This window comes from Somniosus microcephalus, chromosome 1, assembly GCF_052327205.1.
Source record: "Somniosus microcephalus isolate GS21.2 chromosome 1, FLI_Smic_1.0, whole genome shotgun sequence".
In the NCBI taxonomy this organism is placed as follows: Eukaryota; Metazoa; Chordata; class Chondrichthyes; order Squaliformes; family Somniosidae; genus Somniosus; species Somniosus microcephalus.
The window spans coordinates 157,884,433-157,898,758 of record NC_140987.1 but is presented as its reverse complement, the minus strand read 5'-3'; the positions used below and the strand labels follow the sequence as shown (position 1 = coordinate 157,898,758).

The following is a 14,326-nucleotide window of genomic DNA, read 5'->3' as shown; positions in this document are numbered from 1 at the left end:
TTTGATTACTTGCTGTACCTGCATGCTAACTTCTTGTGTTTCATGCACAAGGACCCCCATGTCCATCTGAACTGTAGCATTTTGTAATCTCTCTCCATTTAAATAATAATTTGCCTTTTTGTTTTTCCTGCCAAAATGGAAAACTGCGCAATTTCCCACATTATACTCCATCTGCCAAATGTTTGCTCAATCACCTAGCCTGCCTATATCCCTTTGCAGGTTCTTTGAGTCCTCTGCACAACTTGCTTTCCCACCCATCTTTGTATCATCCGCAAACTTGGCTACATTGCACTCTGTCCCTTCATCCAAGTCATTAATGTAGATTGTAAATAGTTGAGGCCCCAGCACCGATCCCTGTGGCACCCCACTAGTTACCATTTGCCAACTGGAAAATGACCCATTTATCCCGACTCTCTGTTTTCTGTTAGTTAGCCAATTCTCTATCCATGCTAATCTATTACCCCCAACTCTGTGAGCTCTTATCTTATGCAGTAACCTTTTATCTGGCACCTTATCAAATGCCTTCTGGAAATCCAAATGCACCACATCCACTGGCTCACCTTTGTTCACCCTGCTCGTTACATCCTCAAAACTCCAGCAAATTTGTTAAACATGATTTCCCTTTCATAAAACCATGCTGACTCTGCTTGACTGCATTATGATTTTCCAAATGCCCTGCTACTGCTTCCTTAATGAAGGACTTCAGCATTTTCCCAACAGCAGATGTTAGGCTAACTGGTCTATATTTTCCTGCTTTCTGTCTCCCTCCTTTCTTAATTCAGTACTGCTCCCCAATTATCAAAATCCGTGACGAGGCCTTGGACTACGTGGACCACTTTCCATACCTCGGATGCAACATCCCCACCGACACCTGGGAATCCCTGGCCCAAGACTGTACAAAGTGGAGGAGAAACATCCGGGAAGGCGTCGAACACTTTGAGTCTCTTCGCCGGGAGCAAGCGCAAGGAGCGCACGTCAACCCAAGCACCCCACCCACCCGTCCCTTCAACCACCATCTGCCCCACCTGTGACAGACTGTAGGTCTCGATTGGACATCAGTCACCTGCAAACTAATTTTTAGTGTGGAAGCAAGTCATCCTCAGTTCTGAGGGACTGCCTAAGATGATTATTTATGTGGCTGGTCCAGTTAAGTTTCTGACGAGTTCTTGACGAGAATGCTTGTCTTCATAATATAGTCCACTATCTTCAATACAGATAAGATGTGATGGGGCTGCCAATCTTTACCTGAAGCAGGATTGCATGAGGTTCTAGTACTTAATACAGATCTTCATGTATATATCAGGAAATAAAGGGAGTTGTTGCAGCTGCCCTAAAGCAGCATCAGTTAGAAAAATCAAAGTAGAATACCAACAGTACAGCTTCATATGTTGCTTTTACTTCAGATGGAAAATTAAACTGATTTGTTGAACTAGTCAGTATTGACACAGTGTAGTCCCAGTCTGAAATAATTATTACAGTAACAAAATTAAGGTGGCAGCTTTCATTTGAACGCAAACCTCTCAAACTGTCTTCATTACTGTTTGTTTCTGCTTTGTTCCTCGTCTGGTCTCTGCAAATATATTTACTCCCCTTCGTACAGCCATGAGCTGCAGCTTATGTTGCATTTATAAAATATATTAGTTGATCTTCAGAGCAGAGACCAAATGTAGTCTTCAGGTGAAGCAGAGTTAGAGGCCAGGGGATAATTAGACTTGATAGCAGATGTAATTCAGTTCACATTATAAAGTCATATATTCCGTCTTTATTTTTATATTTCTATTATAAATTCTTATGTTCACCTTTATAATGGAAACTGCCTACGTAAACATGTCACATTATAATTACATCCTCATGCTAGTGGTGACGCTTCAGTGCCCCAATTTTGGAGGGGTAGGGGGCGGTAGTAAAATTAAAGTCTTAACGAGTTTATGTTGACTCCATTATAAATTTGGCCATATGAATTTATAATCTAAATGCTGACAGGAAGCGCAGGCAGAATACACAAAAGTAGGAGGTTTGGTAAATAGTGAGGAGGACTGTAAAAGATTTTAGGAAAACATAATTTAATGTTAGCAAGTGTGAAGTAATGTCTTTTGGGAGAAAAAACAAGGAATTGGAGCATACTGTTGGAGCGTCTTATATTAGTAAGATGGGGGGGATGGATCTACAAGAAATGAAACCAGCCTAAATATAGACAAAACAAGAAAGGAGAGCATAGGAACGAGTAAAGTAAGGAAGGACATTGATGGCCAGGGAATAAATTAGTTATAGAACAGGAATGTAAAAAGATGGTTAAAAATAGAGTGAAAGGAAATCCTATTAAATGCACACAGTGTCCGTAATAAAACGGGAGCTGGAGGCAATCATGCGTTGCGAGGAACCAGATATAGTAGGGATTACTGAGGCATGGCTACAGAAAAATCAGGACTGGAAATTAAACACATATTTGGAAAAGATAGAGAGAGAAAAAGGGCTGGTGGAGTAGCTGTACTTATTGGTATAACAATGGCAGTAGAAAAAAGTGACGCAGCTATCAGCAAGACAAAAATAGAATCCATATGGCTAGAGATAAAAGATAATAAAGGATCAATCACACTAGGGGTAGTTTATAAACCACCTAATAGTGGAAGAGAGGTGGAGGAAGTAATATGCAAACAAATTAGGGAAATGAGTAATAGACATAGAATAATAATCCTGGGGGATTTTAACCACCCGAATGTTAATTGGACAGAAGAGGTAAATAAAGGGGATAAGGGAATGGAGTTCCTACAGTGTGTACAGGACTCCTTTCTAACCCAATATTTAAAAAGCCCAACAAGGGAGGATTTGCTATTGGATCTAGTAATGGGGAATGAACCAAAGCAGATAAAAGAAGTAAAAGTAGAGGGACATCTAGGCAATAGTGACCTAAATATAATATGCTTTTAAGATAATAATTGAGAAGGACATAAGTATGACGAAGACCACTAAGGGATGGACAGGATAATACCACAGGCAACGATAGCGAGATGGCAGAGATATTAAATAATTACTTTGATTCAGTATTTACCAGGGCGTTAGAACAGGTGGGGATGGCATCGGATGATGAGATTAGTAATGAGATAACTGCATTTAAAATAAAACGAGGAGATATATCCATTCTGTTTACCCTTGGCTACTCTCTGTTACCTCTTCAAAAAATGAGGTTGGTCAAGCAAGACATTCCCTCTTGAAATCCATGCTGACCATTATTATATTTTTGGTTTCTAGATGTTCTTCCATAATAGACTAATTAATAAGGTCAGGGAATGTGGTGTCAGGGGACAAGTAGCAGAATGGATAGCTGGCTAAACTAATGAAACCCAAAGAGGATAAGACCCCTGGTCCAGACAGATTACATCTGCGCATTTTAAAAGAATCTAGGGAAGAAATAGCAGAGGCATTACTACACCTATTTAGTAATTCGTTGGAAAAAGGTGTAGTGCCAGAGGACTGGCAGATAGCTAATGTAATAATACATATATTTAAGAAGGGCGATCGAACATGTCCAGGGAACTATAGGCCAGTCAGCTTAACATCGGTAGTAGAAAAACAATGGAATCCCTACTAAAGGAGAAAATGGAAGAACATCTAGAAACCAAAAATATAAAATATAGTCAGCATGGATTTCAAGAGGGACAGTCTTGCTTGACCAACCTAATTGAATGTTTTGCAGAGGTAACAGAGAGTAGACAAGGATAATGTAGTAGATATAATTTATCTAGATTTCCAAAAGGCCTTTGATAAGGTACCACATAATAGACTAATGAATGAGGTCAGGGAATGCGGAGTCGGGGGTCAAGTAGCAGAATGGATAGCTAGCTGGCTTCAAGACAGAAAGCAGAGAGTGGGGGTAAAGGGTAGCTATTCCGAGTGGTAGAAGGTGGGAAGTGGTGTTCCACAAGGATCAGTGCTGGGATCACTGTTGTTCACAATTTATATTAACGATTTAGACTTTGGAATCAAACACAATTTCTAAATTTGTGGATGACACCAAATGGTGGGGGGGGGGGCGGGGAGGAAATAGTCAATACTGAGGAGGATTGCAACATAGAAGATATTAATAAACTTGCAGAATGGGCATACAATTGGCAAATGAAATTCAACACATAAATGTGAGGTATTACATTTTGGTAAGAAAAATAGAGGTCACGTATTACTTGGAAAAGAATCTAAATGGGGGTAGAGGAGCATAGGGATCTCTGAGTACAAATCACAAAGTATCAACACAGGTTAACAAGGCCATAAAAAAGCAAAGCAAGCATTAGGGTTTATTTCTAGAAGGATAGAATTGAAAAGTAGTGAGGTTATGCTAAACTTGTATCAAACCTTGGGTAGACCAAACTTGGGAGTACTGTGTGCAATTCTGATCGCCATATTATTTAAGAAGGATATAGGGGCACTGGAGAGGATGTAGAGAAGATTTACAAGGATGATACCAGAAATGTGAGGGTACACCTCTCAGGAAAGGATGAACAGGCTGGGTCTATTTTTTTTCTCGAAGCAAACAACTGGCACAACCAGACTGCTCAATGGCTTCCTTCAGTGCTGTAATCTTTTATGATAATGGATAAAGTTGTCCTGTAATTCTTTGAGCTTCACCCACCACCAGATGTCAGTGCAGAACTGTAACTGTTGCTCCCTTCTGAGCTTTTAAGCATAAATAATTCAGCATAAATACATCTAAAGACTTCAGTTCCTATTGTTTCTGCATGTAGAGATGCAGAAGTGGGGCCTGTAGAAAGTCCCTGGAATTAGTTTAAAAAAAAAAAGATTTTGTGCAGTTTATTTGTAGAAGTGAAAATAGTATAGTTTGTTAAAACGATATAATTCTACTGGTTTGATCAAATATTTCGGTCAGCGGGTAGAAAAGTTTAAACACAAGAAACATGACGGTAATGGATTTAATAATTACAATAAACTATTGAGATGGGGATTTGGAATTGAGAATTTATTTTTGGGATTTAATTTTTTAGGCAACTGACATATTGGATGAAAAATGTAATTTGAATGAGCTGAGATTTATTCAGTGTTGCATTAGCATGATTTTGATTACACATTTAATCAAAAATTGGTCAAATATGAGATTTGAATATTGAAATAATTCCAGAACAAGTTGTTGAACTAAGGATGCAAAAGGAATTCTATGTAATTGGAGTACTAAAGTTGTTATATATGCAGTTTAGATATTTGAGTGTCTCACATTCAGCGGTTCTTAATACTTAAATCTATATGTGGTTTTGTTGTGATTTCCAGATTCTGTAGAAGAAGGAGAAAAGATTGTTCAGACTGCTTTGGATGCCTATGGAAGAATAGGTAAGTGGTGATCTATTTGACATATACTTATAAATATAATAAAGGATCGATATAAGACGTATGGGTTGCACCTCAATAGGGCTAGGACTAATGTCCTTGTAGGAAGGTTAACTAGTGTGGGGGAGGGTTTAAACTAATTTGGCACCGGGTGAAGCATTAGAAAGGAGATACAAGGTGCACAGAGGACTGGGAGAAACAAAATTCAAATATAGAGTAGTTCAGAGATAGGAGGGATCAGACAGGGGGGAAATGCGAGGCAGACTAAGAAGGGGTTAGTGTGCATAAATGCCCGGAGTGTGGTAAATAAGTAACCATGTGGGATTATGATATAGTGGCAATAATGGAGACCTGACTCAAAAAAAAAAGGCCGGAATGGGTACTTAATATTCTTGACTACTGTGTATTCAGGAAAGATGCAAGAACTTTAGAATAGTGATAATGGGGGAATTCAGTTCTCGTAATATAGACTAGGAAAATAACAGTATAAAGGGCATAGGAGGAGAAGAATTCCTGAAATGCGTACAGGAGAACTTTCTGGATCAGTATGTTTTCCGCCCAACGAGGAAGGAAGCAGTGCTGGAACTAGTAATGTGGAGCATTTGGGAAATGGTGATCATAATATCATTAGGTTTAGAGAAGTTATGGAAAAGGACAGGGAAAAATCAAATGTGAAAATATTCAACTGGAGGAGGGATAATTTCAATGAATTGAAAGTGGACCTGGCCCAGGTGGATTGGAATCAAAAGTTGTTGGGTAAAACAGTAAATGATCAATGGGATGCCTTCAGACTAGACACATTCCCACGAGGGGGAAAGGAAGGGCATCCAAAGCTAGAGCTCACGGGATGACTAAAGATAGAGAGACTAAAATGAAACAGGAAGCTTATGATAAATTTCAGGTTAATAATTCAGTAGAGAGCCTAGCTGAATACATAGAAACATAGAAGATAGCAGGAGTAGGCCATTTTGCCCTTTAACCTGCTCCGCCATTCAATGCGATCATGGCTGATCATCCAAATTCAGTACCCTGTCTCTGCTTTCTCCCCATATCCCTTGATCCCCTTAGCCTTAAGAAATATATCGAACTCCTTCTTGAGTATATTTAATGAATTGGCCTCAACTGTCTTCTGTGGTAGAGAATTCCAAAGGTTCACCACTCTCTGGGTAAAGAAATTCCTGCTCATCTCAGTCCTAAATGGCTTACCCCTTATCCTTAGACTGTGACCCCTGGTTCAGGACTCCCCCGCCATCGGGAACATCCTGCATCTAGTCTGTCTAGTCCTGTTGGAACTTTATAAGTTTCAATGAGATCCCCTCATTCTTCTAAACGCTAGCGAGTATAAGCCTAATCGACCCAATCTCTCTCCATATGTCATTCCTGCCATCCCCAGTCTGGTGAATCTTTGCTGCACTCCCTCCATGGCAAGAACATCCTTCCTCAGATAAGGCGACCAAAACTGCACACAATACTCAAGGTGTGGTCTCGCCAAGGCCCTGTACAACTGCAGCAAGACATCCTTGCTCCTGTACTCGAATCCTCTCGCTATGAAGGCCAGCATACCATTTGCCTTCTTAATCGCCTGCTGCACCTGCATGCTTACCTTCAGCGACTGGTGCACAAGGACACCCAGGTCTCGTTGCACTTCCCCTTTTCCCAATCTATTGCTGTTCAGATAATTTGCCTTCCTGTTTTTGCCACCAAAGTGGATAACCTTGCATTTATCCACATTATACTGCATCTGCCATGCATCTGCCCAATCGCCCAACCTGTCCAAATTGTACTGGAGTTTCTCTGCATCCTCCTCACAGCACACACGCCCATCCAGCTTTGTGTCATCTGCAAACTTGGAGATATTACATCTAGTTCCCTCGTTTAAATCATTAATATATATTGTGACTAACTGGGGTCCTAGCACCGATCCTTGCGGTAACCCACTAGTCACTGCCTTCCACTCGGAAAAAGACCCATTCCAACTCTTTGCTTCCTGTCTGCCAACCAGTTTTCTATCCAAGTCAGTACCTTACCCCCAATCCCATGTGCTTTAACTTTGCACGCTAGTCTCTTATGCGGGATCTTATTGAAAGCCTTCTGAAAGTCCAAATACACCACATCCACTGGTTCTCCCTTATCTATTCTACCAGTTACATCTTCAAAAAATTCCAGTAGATTAGTCAAGCATGATTTACCTTTTGTAAATCCATGTTGAATTTGTCCGATCCTGTCACTGTTTTCCAAGTGCTCTGCTATTGCATCTTTTATAATGGACTCTAGCATTTTCCCCGCTACCGATATCCGGCTTACCGGTCTATAATTCCCCATTTTTTCTCTACCACCTTTTTTAAATAGTGGGGTTACATTAGCTACCCTCCAATCCATGTTCCAGAGTCTATAGAATTTTGGAAGATGACCAGCAATGCATCTACTATTTCTAGGGCCACTTCCTTAAGTACCCTAGGATGTAGATTATCAGGCCCTGGGGATTTATTGGCCTTCAATCCCGTCAATTTCCCTAACACCATTTCCCTACAAATACTGATTTCATTCAGTTCCTCCCTCTCATTAGACCCTCCCTCTCATTAGACCCTATGTTCCCTGACCTCTCTGGGAGTTTATTTGTGTCCTCCTTTGTGAAGACAGAACCAAAGTATGTATTTAATTGGTCTGCCATGTCTTTGTTCCCCATTAAAAAATTCCCCTGAATCTGACTACAAGGGACCTACGCTTGACTTCACCAACCTTTTTCTCTTCACATATCTATAGAAGCTTTTACAGTCAGTTTTTATGTTCCCTGCAAGCTTACTCTCATACTGTACTTTCCCCCTCTTAATTAATCCCTTTGTCCTCCTTTGCTGAATCCTAAACTGCTCCCAATCCTCAGGTTTGCTGCTTTTTCTGGCCAATTTATATGTGCTCTCCTTGGATCTTATGCTATCCCTAATTTCCCTTGTTAGCCAATGTTGAGTCACCTTTTTTTGTTTTATTTTTATGCCAAACGTGGATGAACAAATTCTGTAGTTCAACCATGCAATCTTTAAATGTTTGCCATTACCTATCCACCGTCAACCTTTTAAGTAACATTCCCCAATCCATCCTAGCCAACTCGCACCTCATACCATCGTAGTTTCCTTTATTTAAATTCAGTACCCAAGTCTCTGAATCAACTACTTCACTCTCCATCTTAATGAAGAAGTCTATCATATTATGATCGCTCCTCCCCAAGGGGCCTCGCACAACAAGATTGCTAATTAATCCTTTCTCATTACATAATACTCAGTCTAAGATGGCCTGATCTCTAGTTGGTTCCTCGACATATTGGTCCAGGAAACCATCCCGTATACACTCTAGGAATTCTTCTTCCACAGTATTGTTACTAATTTGGTTAGACCAATCTATATGTAGATTAAAGCCACCCATGATAACTGCTGTGCCCTTATTGCACGCATCTCTAATTTCCCGTTTAATGCCATCCCCAACCTCCGCATTACTGTTTGGGGGGGTCTGTATACAACTCCCACTAACGTTTTCTGCCCCATGGTATTTCTCAACTCTACCCATACAGGTTCCACATCATCAGAGCTAATATCCTTCCTTACTATTGTGATAATCTCTAACGAGCAATGCTACCCCACCGCCTTTTCCTTTTTTGCCTGTCCTTCCTGAATGTTGAATGCCCCTGGATGTTGAATTCCCAGCCTTGGTCACCCTGGAGCCATGTCTCCGTAATCCCAATTATATCATATCCGTTTACATCTATTTGCGCAGCTAATTCATCCACCTTATTATGAATGCACCTCACATTAAGACACAAGACCTTCAGGCTGGTTTTTTTAACTCTTAAACCTTTTCGAATTATTGTTTACTGTGGCCATGTTTGATTTGCACCCTTGATTTCTCTGGACTTCCACTTTTGCTTTTCTCCTTCCTGTCTTTTGCTTCTATCCTTGCTTCCCTTTCCTCTGTCTCCCTGCACAGGCTCCCAACCCCCTGCCATTTTAGTTTAAACCCTCCCCAACAGCACAAGCAAACACTCCCCCTAGGACATCGGTCTCGGTCCTGCCCAGGTGCAAACCGTCCAGCTTGTACTAGTCCCACCTCCCCCAGAACCAGTTCCAATGTCCCAGGAATTTGAATCCCTACCCCTTGCACCATTCTTCTAGCCACATATTCATCTGAAATATCCTTCTATTTCTACTCTGACTAGCACGTGGCACTGGTAGCAATCCTGAGATTACTACCTTTGAGGTCCTATTTTTTAATTTACCTCCTAACTCCCTATATTCAGCTTTTAGGACCTCATCCTGTTTTTTACCTATATGCACCACGACAACTGGCTGTTCACCCTCCCCCTCCAGAATGCCCTGCAGCCGCTCCGAGACATCCTTGACCCTTGCACCAGGGAGGCAACATACCATCCTGGAGTCTCGTTTGCAGCCGCAGAAACGCCTATCTATTCCCCTTACAATAGAATCCCCTATCACTAGCTCTCCCGCTCTTTTTCCTCCTGTCCCGTGCAGCAGAACCACCCATGGTGCCAGGAAGTTGGTTGCTGCTGCCTTCCCCCGATAAGCCATCCTCCCCAACAATATCCAAAGCGGTATATCTGTTTGAGAGGAGGATGGCCACAGGGGACCCCTGCACTACCTGCCTGCGCCTACTACTCTGCCTGGCGGTCACCCATTCCCTTCCTGCCTGTGCAGCCTTTACCTGCGGTGTGACCAACTGATTAAATGTGATATCCATGACATCCTCAGCATCGCGAATGCTCCAGTAGGTATCCATTCGCAGCTCCAGCGCCGCAATGCGGTCTGCCAGTAGCTGCAGCTGGATACACTTCCCGCACACATGGTTGTCAGGGACACAGGAAGTGTCCCTGATTTCCCACATAGTGCAAGAGGAGCATGCCACGGGCTGAGCTTTGTTGCCATGACTTACCCATTAATTAATTGAAATTAAATCAATACCACCAATTATACTACAATTAAATGATATACTCAAGGGCCCTTGTTTCCTAGCACTCCCCGCTACACAACAGAGACCTTAGAAACTATAACCACAAAATTAAGACCTTCTAATCTTTATAAACTATGAACCTTAACTGTCAAACTATAGAGTAGTGTATATATACTCACCTAGCCGTACTCACTCAATCAGCTGCTTCCTCCTGCCCGCGTGGCGTTTTGAAGCGTGACGTGGCTCTGGAATGCCGCCGCCGGTCTGTGAGATTGGTAAGCCTCTGTAAAAAAGCCCGCGAAAGTGAATACAAAAAGTAGAGAGAATTATAAAAGGAAATAAGACATGTAAAAAGAGTGTATGAGAATAGATTAGTGGGTAACAGGAAAGGAAATTCAATAGTCTTTTATAAACATAACGTAAGAAATAGGAGCAGTAGTAGGCCATTCGGCCCTTGTAGCCTGCTCCGCTATTCAGTAAAATCATGCCGATCTTCTACCTCAACTTTACTTTCCTGCCCTATCCCCAAATCCCTTGATTGCCTTAGTATCCAAAAATCTATCGATCTCTGCCTTGAATATAGTCAATGACTGAGCATCCACAGCCTTCTAGGGTAGAGAATTCCAAAGATTTATAACCCTTTTTGAGTGAAGAAATTTCTCCTCATCTCAGTCCTAAATGGCCGACCCCTTATTCTGAGACTATGACCCTTAGTTTTAAATTGTCCAGCCAGGTGAAACATGCTTTCAGCATCTACTCTGTCAAGTTCCTTAAGAATTTTATATGTTTATGAGATCACCTCCATTCTTCTAAACTCTAGGGAATATAGGCCTAGTCTACTCAATCTCTCCTCATAGGTCAATCCCACCATCCCAGGAATCAGTCTAGTGAACCTTCGTTGCACTTCCTCTAAGGCAAGTATATCCTTCCTTGGGTAAGGAGACCAAAACTGTGCACAGTACTCCAGGTGTGGTCTCACCCTCACCAAGGCCCTATATAATTGCAGTAAGACTTCTTTACCCTTGTACTCCAATCCCTTTGTAATAAAGGCTAACATACCATTTCCTTTCCTAATTGCTTGCTCTACCTGCATGTTATCTTTCTGTGATTCATATACAAGGACACCCAGGTCCCTCTGAATACCAACATTTCCCAATCTCTCACCATTTAAAAAATATTCTGCTTTTCTATTTTTCTTACCAAAGTGGATAACTTCACATTTCTCCACATTATATTCCATCTGCTACATTCTTGCCCACTTACTTAAGAACATAAGAATTAGGAGCAGGAATAGGCCATACAGCCCTTCGAGCCTGCTCCACCATTCAGTAAGATCAGGGCTGATCTTCAACCTCAACTCCACTTTCCTGTATGATCTCCATATCCCTTGATTCCCCTAGCGACCAAAAATCTATCTTTGCCTTGAATATACTCAACGACTCAGCATCCACAGCCCTTTTGGGTAGAGAATTCCAAATCTGTCTATATCCCTTTGCAGCCTCTTTTCGTCGTCCTCACAGGCAGAGGGCATGACTGAGGTACTAAATGAGTACTTTGCATCTGTCTTCACTGAAGAAGAGGATACTGCCAATGCCGCAATAAAGAAGGAGGTACAGGAAATTTTGTGCTATCCGGCACCGACGGGACCGAGCTGTTGCTGTTCCATCAAAAGTGCCGGACAAACCAGCGCTAATGTTGAAACATACGGAGATTTTGAGCTCCGTATCTGGCAACAAACCCTGTTGCTTAGCAACTGCTTCTAAATAGTCGGCCGTACCTTGCAAGCGTCTCTGTAGCTTAGCAACAGCTTCAGTGAGACCTTGCAGAGCCTGACTGGTGGAAAAAAAAAGCAACAAAAAGAAAAAAAACCTAACGAAACGGCTCCTGATTTTTGCCGGTGGCTCGAGCATTCCGGACAGTTAACCTCTGGATAATACAAAGTTTCCTGTAGTAAGCAATTGGATAGGATAAAAATAGATAAAGAGGAGGTACTTAAATGGTTGGCAGTGCTCGAAGTAGAAAAGTCACCTGGTCCAGATGGGATGCATCCTAGGTTGCTGAGGGAAGGAAGGGTGAAAGTTGCAGAGCCTCTGGCTACAATCTTCCAATCCTTCTTGAATCTGGGTGCCAGAGGACTGGAGAATTGCAAATGTTACACCCCTGTTCAAAAAAAGGAAAAGGGATAAACCAAGCAATTACAGGCTAATCAGCCGAACGTTGGTGTTGGGGATGCTTTGAGATCCAGGACAAAATTAATTGGTACTTTGAGAAATCAACCAGCGTAGACACGATGGGCCGAATGGCCTCCTTCTGTGTGATAAATTTCTATGGTTCTACATGGATTAATAAATGAAAGCCAGCACGGCTTTGTTAAAGGCAAATTGTATTTGACTAACTTGATTGATAGATCTTTGAAGTAATGGAGAGGCTTGATGAGGGTAGTGTGGTTGATGTTGTGTATATGGACTTTCAAAAATTTGTTTGATAAAGTACCACATAATAGACTTGCTACAAAAATTGAAGCCCATTGGAATAAAGGGACAATGGCAGCGTGAATACGAAATAGGTTAAGGGACAGAAAGCAGAGAGTCGTGGTGAACGGTTGTTTTTTAGACTGGAGGGTAGTGTGCAGTCGTGTCCCTCATGGTTTGCTGTTGGGACCACTGCTCTTTTTGATATATACTAATGACCTGGACTTGGGTATTCAGGGCAATATTTCTAAGTTTGCAGATGACACAAAACTCAGAAATGTAGTAAACTGTGAGGATAGTAACAGACTTCAGGAGGATGTAGACAGATTGGTTAAATGAGCAGACACATGACAGATGAAATTTAATGTGAAGTGATTCATTTTGGTATAAAAGAAAGAACGAGACTTGCATTTATATAGCGCCTTTCACGACCTCAGTGCTGCACTGTGGGAGGTGCCGCGCTTTCAGATGATATGTTAAACCGAGGCCCCGTCTACACACACAGGTGGATGTAAAAGATCCTGTGGCACTATTTTGAAGAGCAGGGGAGTTCTCCCTCAGCACTGCACTGCAGTGTCAGCCTAGGTTTTTGTGCTCAAGTCTCTAGAGTGGCACTTGAACCCATAACTTTCTGACTCAGAGGTGAGAGTGCTATCAACTGAGCCACAGCTGACCCCATAAACAAAATGGTACAAGTTTTAAAGGGGGTGCAGGAACGGCAAGAAATGGGGGTGTACGTACGCAAGTCTTTGAAGATGGCAGGACAAGTTGAGAATGCTGTTTTAAAAAGGTGGACGGGATCCTTGGCTTTGTAAATAGAGACATAAGCTGCGATTATACGTACCTCGGTGGATCCATGACTGGCAACGTTGGTGGTGGGTGTTGATCCCACTGCGGTCTCCATCCCAGCCTCTGAAATGAATTTCCCTAGATTGGGCTTGTTAAGCCCGCCCAGTGTGTTTCCCGGCCAATTAGCGGAAGCGGGTCTGGTGATGTCATTTGATGACGTGTCATCAGCTGGTTTCCTTAAAGGGACCATGGCTAACTTTGTTTTGACATCTGTGCTGTCATTGTTCTACAGCATTGAGGTGCTGCAAACATTGACGAGCACTGCATAGAGGTGCAGGGCTGTACCCAGGCTCTCCCATGACTCCCTCCATGTGCTTATGGAGGGAGTCACAGCATGCAGGGAGGTCCTCTTCCCTTCCCATGGGCAGAAGAGACCTCCCTAGAAGATCAACACAGCCTGGTTGCACACAGAGGAGGGCACAAGTAGGGATGTGGTCAGGAGGACCTGGGTGCCAGTGCCACAAACGTTTCAATGATCTCAGTAGATCACAAAACGTAAATACAAAGCCACATTCAACCTCATCCTGCTGTGCCTCTCATCACATCCGCACCACTCTGCCTTCTCTACCCTACTCCTGCACATCCTTACTCACGTCAACTTACCTTGCACCTCCACCCCTACATTATCACTTCCCCATCTCACTAGCCACCCCTCACACTCGCCCTCATCCTAGTGCAGTCATACCAACTAACAACACACAAGGGTAGGCACTTGGATCTTT

General features: G+C 42.3%; 1 protein-coding gene across 2 annotated transcripts in view; it reads left to right on the top strand.

Moving 5' to 3' along the window:
* hsd17b4 (hydroxysteroid (17-beta) dehydrogenase 4) overlaps positions 1 to 14,326 on the top strand; it is a 235,015-nt gene that overhangs the window by 25,666 nt on the left and 195,023 nt on the right. For both annotated transcript variants that reach the window (XM_085986923.1, XM_085986934.1), the window contains exon 4: positions 5,275 to 5,334. In XM_085986923.1, the coding sequence (XP_085843049.1) occupies positions 5,275 to 5,334 (60 nt within the window). The remainder of the gene's footprint in view (positions 1 to 5,274; positions 5,335 to 14,326) is intronic.